General features: G+C 33.7%; 1 protein-coding gene across 13 annotated transcripts in view; it reads left to right on the top strand.

Annotated features, from left to right (window-relative positions):
- ROBO1 (roundabout guidance receptor 1) overlaps positions 1–14,359 on the top strand; it is a 1,228,714-nt gene that overhangs the window by 869,950 nt on the left and 344,405 nt on the right. For all 13 annotated transcript variants that reach the window (XM_058296067.2, XM_058296071.2, XM_058296074.2 and 10 more), the window contains one exon: positions 13,043–13,369. In XM_058296067.2, coding sequence (XP_058152050.1) covers positions 13,043–13,369 — 327 coding nt within the window. The remainder of the gene's footprint in view (positions 1–13,042; positions 13,370–14,359) is intronic.

The following is a 14,359-nucleotide window of genomic DNA, read 5'->3' on the forward strand; positions in this document are numbered from 1 at the left end:
TTTTTATTCCCCCCCCCCCCCCGCCCCTCGGTTGCCTGCTTTCTGTGTCCATTCACTGTGTGTTTTCTGTGTCTGCTTATATTCTTGTCAGGGGCACTGGGAATCTGTGTCTCTTTTTGTTGCGTCATCTTGCTGCATCAGCTCTCCATGTGTGCGGTGCCACTCCTGGGCAGGCTGCACTTTTTTCGCACTCGGCTCTCCTTACGGGGCGCATTCCTCACACGTGGGGTTCCCCTTCACAGGGGACACCTCTGCGTGGCATGGCAGTCCTTGCGCACATCAGCACTGCACGTGGGCCTGCTCATCATATGGGTCAGGAGGCCCTGGGTTTGAACTCTGGACCTCCCACGTGGTAGGAGGACACTCTATCCATCGAGCCAAATGCGCTCCCCCGCTGCCACATTGGTAACCCTTCTGTGACCACAGCTTCTTCAAAATAGAAGCCAATAAAATAGGCAAATACAATTAATAAGAAAATGAAATAATAATGATAGTTTTAAACATAAGAATAAAATACAAAAAAAATTTTTTTAACTAAAAAGAAGTTTAAAAGTTGGGATATTAAAAGATAATAAAAATATTAATTTTTTGACAGTTTGCCTTTCATCACTGTAAGATCTGCTGTCCTGTTTATACAGTGACATTATTTTCTTCCATTTATTCCCTCAGTGTCTACTTTTTTTCATTTTGTCCTCAAAGAAGTTTTAGGTCACAGTAAAATCAGTTACAGAATACAGAGAGCTCCCATATACCAAACATGCTCTTCCTTTTCCCCCTTCCTGTGTTAATAACCTTTTTATAAGTGAATGATACATTTGTTATAGTGGATGTACAAATATTGAAACATAGCTACTAAGCATGGTCAATGGTTTACTTTATGATTACCCTAAATTTTTTTCCCAACGTTTTCGTCTTCTAATTCCCTAACTAAGATATATTAAGGAAATAATTTAATATGTAAATAAAGGGTATATACACATTGATGCTAAACTTTAAACTTTGTTAATCCTAAAATTTTCAAGTTCTTAGTGAAAGGGAAAATATTTACTGTAAACAAAACATTGATCATAGAATATTTTCTTGTGTAAAACTTTATAGAATAACACTGGAAGGAAAGATACTCATATAATTGTTCTGGCTTTCTTGGAAATACATGGAATTATAGATAAGTATATTATTATTTTTTCTATTCTGTACTTTTTATATTTTCCACAATGAGCATGTTTCATTTGTACAATTTCTGTTTATTTTTACTTCAAAAAATGCATTAAAATCAGAATATATAACTTTTTTTCTGTTTATTTTGACCTGGCTTTGTTTACAGATTCTGTTAATTTTGCACTTGAGTAACATTGGGTCACTAGTTTCAATTATGTTAAGATATATTTGTTATACCTGAAAAAAATTTGAAATTTTCTTGCTCTTTCTTTACTCGGTCATTTTGTAATGGGAGATTATATGAATGAGCTATTACTTCCTAGTCACTTCGAAGAGCCTATTCTTATAAGTGTATTTTAGCCATCTATTTTTTTGTCTTGTTAGTGCATGGCAGTATTAAATACTCTCTTATGGTTCTGGTAATATTTCCATGGTGAATTGGTTTGAAACAGTTATTAAACATACTCCAGAGCCATTTACCTGAGCCCATGACCCAGAGCTATCATTTACTGACTGTGATTTCAGTCAGGCGAATTACTTTGCTGTCCCTCAATGTTCTCATCTATGAATTGGGGCTCATGACATTTCAGGTATTCTTGTGAGGATTAAGTGAGGAAATGTATTTAAAGTGCATTGAAAAGTGCCTGGCACATAGTAAGCACTGTGTAACTGTTTGTTAGTGTTGGTAGTAGTAATGGCAATAGTAATAATACATAAAAGAATGATATAATTTCACAACACTCGATAATATGAGAAATTACTATCACAATAAGTTCAATCAACAGGTCTTTGCCTCTCAAACTTTACTGTATATTAGAATCACGTTGTGAGCCAGGTATAGGTACTCATTCCCAGAGGTTATGATTGAATAGGTCAGGGACCAATTATCTATATTTTTAGCATCACGCCAGGTTTTCTAAAGCAGGAAAATAAACTAGAGAAACTTCTAAATGTATAAAGAATGATCACACATTGAGAAATATTCTTTCATTTGTGTTTAGTATTTCAAATTCTTTTCAAAAAACTGTTTATCTACTTGTTATTATTCCAGCTTATGCCTGTATCTTATACCTTGGGTGACATTTTTTTAGAATTAAATATGTACTAAATGGTAAATATCCTTTAAAATATCCACATGCAGCTAATGCATACATGTAGTAAATACCATACTTATTTTTAAAAATTTCTTTTTTTAAAAAGACAATATCATGTAAATAAAATTCTAAAATTTGTAACAAATCACTTTTCCAAAAATAAAAACAACTGTATACCTCATCCCCCAAACTCCCAATCTCATTTCTTGTTTCATGCTACCAGAAAGCTAGATAAATATTCATTTTATTGGGGTATTCTTCCAGTTATTACAAGCTAAGTAGGAAAAATGTAAGTCAATTTTGACAACATAATTGGGTTTTAATTTATTAATAGGGCATTTCAGAATTGTTAAAAAAAATAGTCAAGTGTAAAATGAAGAATAATTTAAGGTTAAAAAAATGGATTTTCCATGGGCTCCATTGTCCAGGAATTAGCTTGTAATGGCATGGAAGATAAGCAAAATAATTAGGTCTATTTGTTTCCTGAAGAGAAGAGGCAATTGATACCTGTTAATCGGTTTAAATTCATAGCCAGGCTTTTAACTCCCAGTGATCACAGAGGGCATGACTGAGCAGCTATGTGCCTCAGGGTTTGTGGCCGCTATTCAATTAATCTCAGACAGACTACCCACCTTTCCAGGAAAGTTGTTTTTTGTTTTTTGTTTTTTGTTTTGTCAAAGGCACTTGCTTCCACAAATTCCAACTATGTTGTATGCAATTTTGCATACATAGTTTTGCATATGCAATTCATACCAATTTGTTTACATTTGCCACAGAGGCTAAGGGGTATATAAGTGCATATATAATGCCACTTGTTTATCATTTGCATTAACTTTGTTTAATAACTAAAAAAATGAGGTACTTACTATGACCACTTCTTGGTTTTGTTTGCTACATTCTTATATTATTAATATCTAGCAAGAGACCTGGCACTCCATGCATATGTAGGCATTTAGTACATATTTGTCATCGAGTGAATAAATGAATGCAAACTATTTTGCAAAAGCTTGAATTTTGTTTTCTCTCTGGGGGAAAATATATTGGCTTTCACAATTTCTAAAATACAATATTTTATTATGAAAACAACACCTTAATATCACAGAATACTTAGAACTAGAGAAAAGTATAAAGAAAGAAACAAAAGCTATCAGTTCTTCAACAGTCTTTAAAATCAACGATAAGTTTCCTTTCAGATCTTTTTCTCCTAGGTGTCTTTCTTACTCTATTTTTGTCTGTCTCTTCTCAGTCTGTCTCTCTTAACCAGAAGTGTACAGCTTATGCACTTGTTAAATCCTTCTATTTTCACTACTCATGATACCATGTGTAGGCTTTGATGTCCTTAGAATTAATTTTAAAGAGAACTGCAGATCTTGAATGGACAAAAAGCCTTATATCCCCTGCACAGCCCTTAGTACACAAAGCACATGTCCTCAGGGAGGCTGTGGCTTTAGGATTCCTTTCCCCTCTGGATTTCACTTACTTTCTCTTGACTCAGGGGTACCCTAACTGTAAAGCTAGTTCTAAACACATAACATTGGTCATTCATTTAACAAACGTTTGCATGTCCAATGAGTGCTAGGCACTGTTCTAGACATGGGGGTAGAAGAAATTCATGATTTATGGTCTAACTATTGTCTAATGAAGCACAAGTATTTGTGAACATTATACATGTTTCAAAAGAAAATCGATTTCATGGCTTCTTCCCTTCAAAATTATGAATTAAATAACTTCCTAAATAATGAATTAAAGTATTGTATTTCTACTTTTTAAAAGTTGTGTTAAAATACAAAATGATAACTGGATATAGAAATTTTATTACCCACAATTAAAATGCCCTTAATAGTAGGAGTCTTCCTCTGGGTTCTTATCTTCTTGCATCAAAAATTGTATATATTAATATTTTGTGGATTTTCCCTATTGGAATAACTGCATATAGCTCTGTTTTGGAATGATGAATCATTAATTGACCCCTTTAGAAACTAAAAATTACTGAGTACTTAATTGACTATTTGGATACCTTTAAATGTATGTACCTTATATGTCAAGAGTTTCAAATCTGCTTCTCAGTGCCTTTTATTAAAATGCCTTTTACAATCTCTATGAACTGAAAATGAGGTATAACGAGAGAGAAATGGGGAAGATACTTTGAGGGAAAGATGATAATTAGTCTGCTGATGTGTAAAAAAAAAAAGAGTTTCTTTGGAAATCCTTGGCTCATGTCAGAAATACTGACTGAGTTTTTAACATGAGTGAAGTTGACTGCATTCCTGTAGGGATTTCTCAGTAATCCTTTGAAAGGTTACTTTAAGTATTTTGTTTTCCAAAAAATATGATTGTCTTTAGACAGTTATCCTTAAAATTGCAACTCCATACTTCAAGATAGATTTTGAAGCCATGAATAACTCACTTCCCATCAAGGGTTCTTCAAATATGACTCAAATACGACTACCTAATTTAAGGAGTAAATTTGAAAACTTTATTTTTAGTACCTTATTGATTTTAGCTTTTGATTTTTTATCAAATTATGTCCATAATATACAGATTCTATGAAAATCTAATGCAGCTGTTTAGAGAAAGAATTGATAAGTACTACCTTAAATAATACTTTTTAAAACCTTTCTTTGATTAAAGGATGGTACTATATCCATACTTGTTTTACATTTTTGGAAAATTAATGACTTAAAATCATGCTTTAAAACATAAAAGTAAGATTAATTGCAAAATAAGGATTCTCCCCTTACATATTTAAAATCAGGATAGATTAGGCTTGGTAATCAAGGTTTATTTATATTAAATGAGGTTTTTTTTTTTTTACCATTTCAATAGGGAAATCTGTTTATGTTTCATATATTAAGGTTATAGTTGGCTCAAACTGTAATCATCTGCTATTTCCACATTATATATAAAGACACAAAGTGCGTGTTCTCACTAATTACAATGCCATGTAATTTGTCCTAATATGGAGAAAATCCAAGGTTACAATGAACTATATCTCAATAGCAAGAAAAAAAAATCACACATGACCCAAATATATATCTCAATAACAAGAAAAAAAATCAATAACAAGAAAAAAATCACACACGACCCAAATAATATTTTTCACAATTCAAGATATTGAATTGTCCAAAAACCCTTTGTAAGTGAAAATTGCAAAAGTCCAATTGTTTTTAACCACTGAAATCAGCTATTATATTTGTAGACCTAAATATTTTGATCCATGACAATAAACATTAGAGAGTGAAAAGGATTATTTGTGGTGTTTGTCTCTGCTGAGAATTGACATGAAATGTCATACTGCAAAGTCAACAACTTTATACTTTGGCTATCCATGCTATTTTTCTATTTGTGATGAAAAGGAAAAGAGGGGCAATAATACTATTTAATCAGTAATATTTTGAAACCGCTTAGTGGGTCTTTTAAAGTTTTAAGGTAATACATTTATTCAATGGAACTATATGGAATATATTCCACAGGGAAAGAGATACCTTATTATAATGTATTTAGTTAGTTAGCCTCTGACCATTCCCAGTAAAATAATAAATATTTGCTAGCTGTTCTAATTTTTGTTTTACTTTATCTCCGCCCCACCTCGCCCCGAAAGGTGTTTTTCTGAAATAGTGCCAGAACCTGCCAAGAATTGTTAAATGGAACAATGTTTTGCGTTGAATTCTCCAAATTGAGTTTGCTAACTTTTCTTATAAATCTGAGGGGAAAGTAAATATAAATTAGTGAGTCCGAATGTAATTTCAGGAGGATCATTAACTCAAAAATTGGTGATTATGCCAACTCCCCAAAGTCCAGATGAATGGTTCCAAATCATGGGTCCATAGGTATTATTTTATCCTCATTTTACAGATGAAAAACTAATATTCAGAGAGGTTTCACAATTTATCTGCATTCATACAGCTAACAAGTAGCAGAATCTAGATAGGAACCGAGATAGTCTGACTCCAGTATGTATTTTTCATCACTTTCCCTACAGATGCTAGATTAGTTTATAGTTTTTGTGGGGTTCTCTTGTTGTTGTTTGTTTGTTTGTTTTGCTCATGCTGTTCCTTCCTTTTGGAATCCAGTTTCTCCTCCCACTGCCTGGTCTTTTGTGGCTCTGATTGTTCAATATTATCCTTGTTAAACTTCTTTCTGCCTTGGTAGACTTCAAACTGTTAAGATAGGGTTTTTATTTTATAATCTGCATTGTCAATGCTTAGCAAAGTTCTGCATACCACTTAGGTGCCCTTAATATACTATAGGTACAATATTTAAGGAAACTGATAGCTTGATAGACAGGAGAGTGAAAGATTTTGAACTTTAAAATATGCAGATATTTCTGTTTGATATTTTACTGAAGGTAAATCCTCCTGTTTACCTGTTAATTGGAAATTGTACTAGAATCCACAAATTTTACTAAATTCCTATTGTAAATAGGAAGCATGAACTCAGCCAGCCAAACTCAGGTAGCCAATTTCAACTCTCCAACCTTTTTAGTTATAATTCAGAGTGAAACCCTGCCTGATTTGAATCAGCAGAGGCAATTTCTGCAGTTAATGCACTAGAGCTTTTGCAATATTTGTGTCCCATGATAGAAGGTCTCTTCTACTTAGTGCCCATATTATTAAAAAGGGGAGGGGGCAAAGTCTTTTCTGAAATTTAATTTAAATTATTGTCAGTCTTTCTCATATCTCTGGGGATACAGCCATATAATATTAGATTTTCTAGGAGTATTACAAAAACACCAGGGACTCACTACTATAATTCCATTTTGGTTTATTTTGGTCATCATTTTAGATAATAAAATGATACCAATGATTTTTGAGATTATTCTGAACGTTGATTAGAAAGTTTTTTTCCCCTATAATAAAGGGAAATTAGGATAAAACAAAGTAGCTAAGAAAATGGAGTGATCCATTAACCATGTAGATATTTTAGTACCTTCTATGTGCCTTATATCATTTTATTAAATATAATTTCAGATGAAACTAGTACTTCTGTAGAGGATGGTCTGATTTTATATTATTCCAATATTAAGCAAAGCATCAGTATTTGGGAAATGCGCTTAACTCAGTAGATATTTTAAATCTACTCTGCACACCCTGAGTAATTAATAAGTGCTACCTTTTTATTTTTAACAAATATCTCCTGGTAGGATGAAATTCTGACAGGAAAATTACAGGATTGGTGCCCACAATAAGATTTATGTTAATAGATGGCGATCATTCTGCTCCATAAAGTAGAAATGGAGCCTAAATGAAAAAGATTAAGAGACAAGACTCTATTAAGAATATAGGTTTTCTTTTATGTGTATAGGTATGCTGTCAATGCAGTAATATATATCCCTCCACCCTGGACAGATGTCACCAAATTGTCTATTAATATTCATTGTTCATTTGTCAACTACCCTCTGAACTTCGTTCCTCTTATGCTTTTAGCAATTTTGCAAGCATTGTTATGCTGTGAAACAGTTTCATATGATATGATACAAACGGATCTTTTACTAATTTTGTGTTTTTTAATTTTTCCTGCCAAAGATATGGAAAACAAATTTAGACCAAAACAAGAGTTTGTTAATAAATACTGTTTACACTCCACAAAAAAGAAACAGACTTGAAAATATAAACAAACAAAACATTCAAATGTTCCTGCCATACTAGAAAAAAAGAATATAATCATATATATGAAAAAATCATATATATATGAAAAGAATCATATCTATATATATCACAATCACACCACAATTTTACTTTGTATACCTGAACTGAATATTGACAGTCTCTTGAATGGGGACTTACTTGTGTTTCTGTAAATGTCCTGCCTTTGGGTGGGGTTAGGGATGGTTTACATCCCCTAAGAGTTTAGTTTCTCATCATAAATCTCATGTGACTTTGATAGATTTCCTTGAAATACTTAACGCTTACGTGTATATCTTTTTCCAGCTGTGGTTGTGTAAATATTTAGATATTTCAGTCACTCTTGTTTATATTTTATCTCCCAACTGGGCAGTTGTTGAAGGAATCCTGCTCTGCCTTTTCCCATGATGCTGTTCTTGGCTGAAGTGAATTGTGTTATATTCCCAAGATTCTACCGTGATTCCTGCTGAAGCAGTTGGCATTATCATCCTAGTTCCATTATTAAAACCCCACTCCATCAGTCCCTTTCTTCTTTTACCCACTCATCTTTGTAACTTTTATATTTCCCTCGTGGTTGAAACCTGCAAGTTGGTTTTCCTAAGTGTAATAGAAACCTTATATTTGAATACATAAAATATATCTAAATTAGCATAACTAGAGTAGAGGTTGGCAGTGACTAGCATAGAGGAACCAATAGAATGTGTTTGAAGAGAGAGGTTTTTTATGAATGATGAGTCAAGAATATTATATGTGAAGATATTTTCTGGCAGAGTGGAGGTGAATGCCCTTTCAAGAGAGGAAGATTTAATCTCTAATATGTATTATTAGGGATCTTCCAGCTACACTCTCTTGAAATTCACATATAGGCCGCTCTATTTATTTTTGATGCAACTCCCCCAAACTACCCCTTTGAGAAAGTAAGTGATGGTTATTGATGGGAATTACTGAATGGTATTTTTTCTTCAAATATTCTGGGGGAAAATTTTTGGGAACGAGTGATACTGAAATTTAATTATGCAAACAGTAGTCTAGGAATTGAAATTCTCAGAATATTAAAACTGACAATATAAGGATATTTACTAAAAAATGCAATCTCATACTTAGAGATGACACAGTGCAAGAAAAGCATATATCTCCTTTTATTCATTGACTATTTATTGAGTTCCTTCTACATTCAAGGTCTTTTACTACAGTAAGTGAGTACAAAATTCTCTGATTTACAGTTAGATATTTGGTATGTGGGAAAAGAACAACAGATACCATCAGCTTTTACTGGTTCTTGATATTTTTGTCATCTAACTTTTAAAAATTAGCAAAGTGAACACTTCCAGTGTTGGAAACAAAAATGATCAAAGCATAGTTTCTTCACAGATTTCAACCAATTAACTAATCCTCTTAGTATTTGTGGAGCAGTTGGAATGAGCCAGCATTTTGTAGTTGACAGAATTGAATCCCAGCATTGCCCCTTCCCAGATGAATGACCGCTGAGAGTCAGTTCCCCCATATGGGCTCCAGATATAATGATACTAACCTCATAATGATGTGATTAGAGGAGATGATGGATAATTAATATTAGTTTTCTTTCCATCCCTTTTCCTCCTGCTTAGACTTGATAAAAAAGAATAATTTATTATAGTTTTTATAGAGGTGATGATTACCATTCATGAGCTTTATTATTGAAGGTTAACCAATCACTCATTATAAATCGCATGTAGGAATTGGAAAGACCCTTTCCTAAAGATTTGTACATAATGAGAAATGAGACTTCTAATTTTTTGTTATAATTTCTAAAGTACTGGCTTTTTTTTTTGCTAACCTTTTTCATTATATTCATATAATTATATGTTTAGTAGTGCACATTTTATCTTGAAGTGTGCTCCTCAGAACCAAAGTTCAGTGGGATGGCCTTCAAAAAAGAAAAAGCGTTCAATGGTCATACATACATTGGTAAATGCTGCGTATTATACCCATCTTCTGGCACATAAAAATGTGCATTAGCAAGACTAAAGACCCTGAGAACTGAGACTTTTTTTTTTTTGAGCAGTACTTACTAACAATCTGAAGAAAGAGTATTCCACAGAGCATTTTAAAAATTTTGACCTAATATAGAGAGCATTTTTATTGCTGAAACTCTTACTGAATACTGCTGTACAAACATTGTGGTGAAAACTGGGGCTTGAGTTATCCAGTCCCCAAAGCCTTGCTGGCTGTGGTCCAGGTATATGGGATTTCAGGTTAGGGATAGAGAGAGCCCTTGAGCTCTGCTGTGCTGTACTGGAGCCTGGGTGATCTCCAGGTTCTGAAATTGGCCATTACTTCCTCTATATACTTTCTCTGGACAGTTTTATTCTTTCTCATGGTTTTCAGTTACCAGCTTTATTCTAATCTATAGCTCCAGCTAAGATTTCTTTTTAGAGGTCATACTTGGATATTCAATTAACGCCTTGTCATCTCCATTTGGATGTTCTCAAAAGTACCCCCAAATCTCCATGTCTCATGCAGAAGAAATCATCTCCTCTGCCTTTCTTTGTCTCCCCAGATCCCACCCTTTTATTCTCTACCTTCTTTGGGACTGCCCTTCACCCATTGCTCGAATCAAAACTTTGAATCTCTACTCTCTGCTTCTCTTTGATCCTGAATATATCGAAAATCTTCACCCTATTTTCCTTTCAGTCTGCCCATGACTGAGTTTAGATTCTCAGAATTTTTTGCTTAAAGAGTGCAAAAGGGTTCTAAATGATCCCCTCCTAGCATGGCCTGCTCCAGTCTAGTTTCATACTGCTGACAGTGAGCATTTTAAAGCCAAACTTGACCATAACAGTCCCTTGTTTAAAGTCTTTAAGTAATTTTCTTTATTTTTCCAACTGTACGTCTAGAACTTTGTCTTGCTATACAAAGTCCATAACATTATTTCTTTTATTTACTTCTATATTGGGCAAATGCTTCCCCATCTCTAACATGCACCTAACATGCAGACCCTACTAGCCTACCTGCAGGTTCCCCCAAGTATACCATTTAATTTTGCAGCTGTGACTCTGGATGAAATCCTTTCCATCATTTTTTTCCCGATTCATTTTTCAAGGCTCATCTCAAATATCAAGTCTCCTGAGATGCCTTCTCTGACATCTTCAGGCAGTTTTAGGTGTCCTTTCTTTTGTTCTCATTGCGACATATGCAGCCCTATTTCCTACCTGAGATGGACTTTCAGAATTTAAAATAAAATTTGCTTTAATTAAATATAAATTACCTAAGCAATTGATCCTCATTTGCATTCATCTTTCATCATTACTCAAAGTATAGGCCAGTACTTTATTAAAATGCCTTATTTTCTGAAGTTTCATAGTACTAGCAATGGTGACTAATCTAAAACACAATTTAAATTTCATTTGACTTCATTTTTCATTAGTGAGAGAGGATGAGTTCCCAAGTTATGTTTTTCCCACATTGCTGGTTCATTTCTCCCCTCTTTTAGAGTCTGATTTCCTTTAAAGACTTTTAAAATGCTGTGTATCATACCCCCAAAGCTATTTGTCAATATTGCAGATTATAATTCTTTATTTCACAGTGAATGTAAGCAAATGATTGATCTTTTTGTTTCCTCATTCATTATTCATTTCACTAAGAAAAATTTTATTAATTGCAGTAACAAATTAGATACTGATATAAATAAACCCCGTGCATGGTTTATAGTCTAATGAAAATTAAATTAAATAGCATGCATATTGATTACAAATAAAAAATAAAATCTTTTAAAGTCTGTGTAGAATGCATGATTCTTAAGCTTCAGGTAATTTTTCTCATAGATCTTTCTTGTCAGCACCTCATATATTCTTTCATTTACTGTCTCATTTATTTAACCCCTATTTATTGAGTGCTCACTGTGTGTGTGGCACACTGTCTGACACAAGGGAAGCCACAGTGAGCAAGTACAGAACTTTAGAGTGTAATGGGGAAGATATACGATTTTCAAAGCATCACATAAGTAAATGTAAAATTATAATTCTGATACTTCTTATCAAGGACAGCTATGTAGGGCAATTCAGGTTTATAAAATGGGCACAGAGTTTTGTCACAGAGGTCAGGGAGAGCAGAGATTTGAAGGAGTGGGCACTAACTAGATCATTTCAAACCTAGGCCCTGTGTCAGACAAAGGCTTCTTGGTGGGAGGAAGAGAAGCCTGTTTGTGTAACTGAGGGACAACTGGTGTGAGGAGAGTAGAGAAGGGATTGGTACAGGAAGTGCAGGAGACCTAGACAGGGAACTGAAATTGCAAGCTCTTGTAGGCCTAGTTAAGGACTTTATCTTAAGAGCAAGGAGGTTATCTTAAGAGTCACTGAAGTAGGGGGGTACCCAGACTACATTTGCATTTCAAAGCTGCCTTCCTCATCTGTCTGCTTTGAAGTGAAACCATTGAGGAGACTTTCCTAAAGTCCTGGTAGGAAGTGATGATAATTTGGTCTTGGGTGGTAGCTGGCTGTACAGGTAGAGATGCGTAGATTGATTTGAGAAATTTGGGGAGGGATTAGGATCTATAGAACTGGGGAAGAAAGGGAGATGTCAGGGAAGATAGATTTCCACCTTGCCCTGTTCACTGAGTTTGTAACACTAAACAAGAACAAGATTTGGGGCATTTCCTAAGTTTAGCTTTGGGCTGTAGAATTTGAGAACTCTGAGAAATTTACATATGTATTCTAAGCGTAGCAGCGGTAAGGTAGGAATATTAAAAATATGTATATATGAAACAGGATCTCTGATTTTGAGATTATCATCTCAATGGAAAAATTAAGTACAAACATAGGAAATATTTAAATAATACATATACTAAGAGCAAATGTTCCAGAATATATTCTTTACCAAACATCCTTTTTTATTTACTATTATATTTAATTTATTTAGTATTTTGTTTTTGAAGCCTAATAAAATATTTAAAAATATAGCAACTAAAATGAAATAAATTTATTCATAACTCTGGGGATGAGTATATGTGTTTACATATATGTCTCTATTATTTAGGAAACATAAAAGTCTACATAAAGAACAGTTCTATTATATATTTGAATATGAATATTTATTAGAGTAATTTTTGTTACAGCCTACAGTTTTCAAATACGAACCTTTTACTGGTTTCAAGTGAAATATAGGGATAATTTTTCAATTCTTTTGCAGGCTCCCGTCTTCGTCAGGAAGATTTTCCACCTCGTATTGTTGAACACCCTTCAGACTTAATTGTCTCAAAAGGAGAACCTGCAACTTTGAACTGTAAAGCTGAAGGCCGCCCCTTACCCACTATTGAATGGTACAAAGGCGGGGAGAGAGTGGAGACGGACAAAGATGACCCTCGCTCACACCGAATGTTGCTGCCCAGTGGATCTTTATTTTTCTTACGTATAGTACATGGACGAAAAAGTAGGCCTGATGAAGGGGTCTATGTTTGTGTAGCCAGGAATTACCTCGGAGAGGCTGTGAGCCACAATGCATCGCTGGAGGTAGCCAGTAAGTAAAATGGGCTTTCTGTATATAGCTGGGAATTGGCCAAGTGGCGCCATTTGTTTTGAAATGGTAATAAAAATAGAACCTGTATCACAGGTTTTATCTGAGGAAGAGCTCTAAATTTATGTATGAATACAATACACCCTCGGATTGAATTATCTCTATGACTCATCCTTGCTGGTTATTTGAAGGTAAATGGGGATTCACACATAGTTGTTCAACTATTTTACTTTGAATTTGGAGGTGTTTACTTTTGATCTTTTCATTGAAATTGATGTATTCCCCTCCTTTGTTACTTTTAAGTATATTTAATACAAGTCTTTATGAAACAATACTTTAGGATATTTTTAATTTGTCTTCATTAAGAGAAGTATTTTCAACTGGTAGTTAATATAAATTATGATTTAAAACTTTCTAATACATGGAAATACATTATTTTTCTGGTAAAGCTGTATTCAGAAAAGTGTCCACATGTGCTTCACACTTTACTCTCTGGGCTACAGGAGCCCAGTGTGGGAAGAAAACGGGTGTGTTTTTGTACCCAAGTTTCTGATGGTTCAATTTATTTATATAAATCAAGTGAAGCTCAGTTGAAATTACTTTAAGAAAGATTTGTTGAATATTGATTAACTTGTTAAATTATATCTGGAGTCTAAATATGTAGTGTATTTGAATAAAAATTGAGCTTTTCTCATTTTCTGTACACATTCAAGAGGTAGTCAGAAAGTTACATTCCTTTGAAGGAATCCTGCTGTATATATGACAGAAATTGAGAATTGCACTGGGATTGGAGAGATGAAGGTAATTTAGCTCAAAGTAACTTCAACATAAAAGAATTATATATGAAATTGTATACAGAACTATGTCTATGTTTATGATGCTTTTTTTCAAGATGCTTTTTAAATATAATTCAAGTCCAAATTTTAATTATATAATTAGATTTCATAGTTTCCAACATCAAAGTCAGCTAGAATGCAAATATATTGAGCCAAA

Source organism: Dasypus novemcinctus, chromosome 4 (genome assembly GCF_030445035.2).
Source record: "Dasypus novemcinctus isolate mDasNov1 chromosome 4, mDasNov1.1.hap2, whole genome shotgun sequence".
In the NCBI taxonomy this organism is placed as follows: domain Eukaryota; kingdom Metazoa; phylum Chordata; class Mammalia; order Cingulata; family Dasypodidae; genus Dasypus; species Dasypus novemcinctus.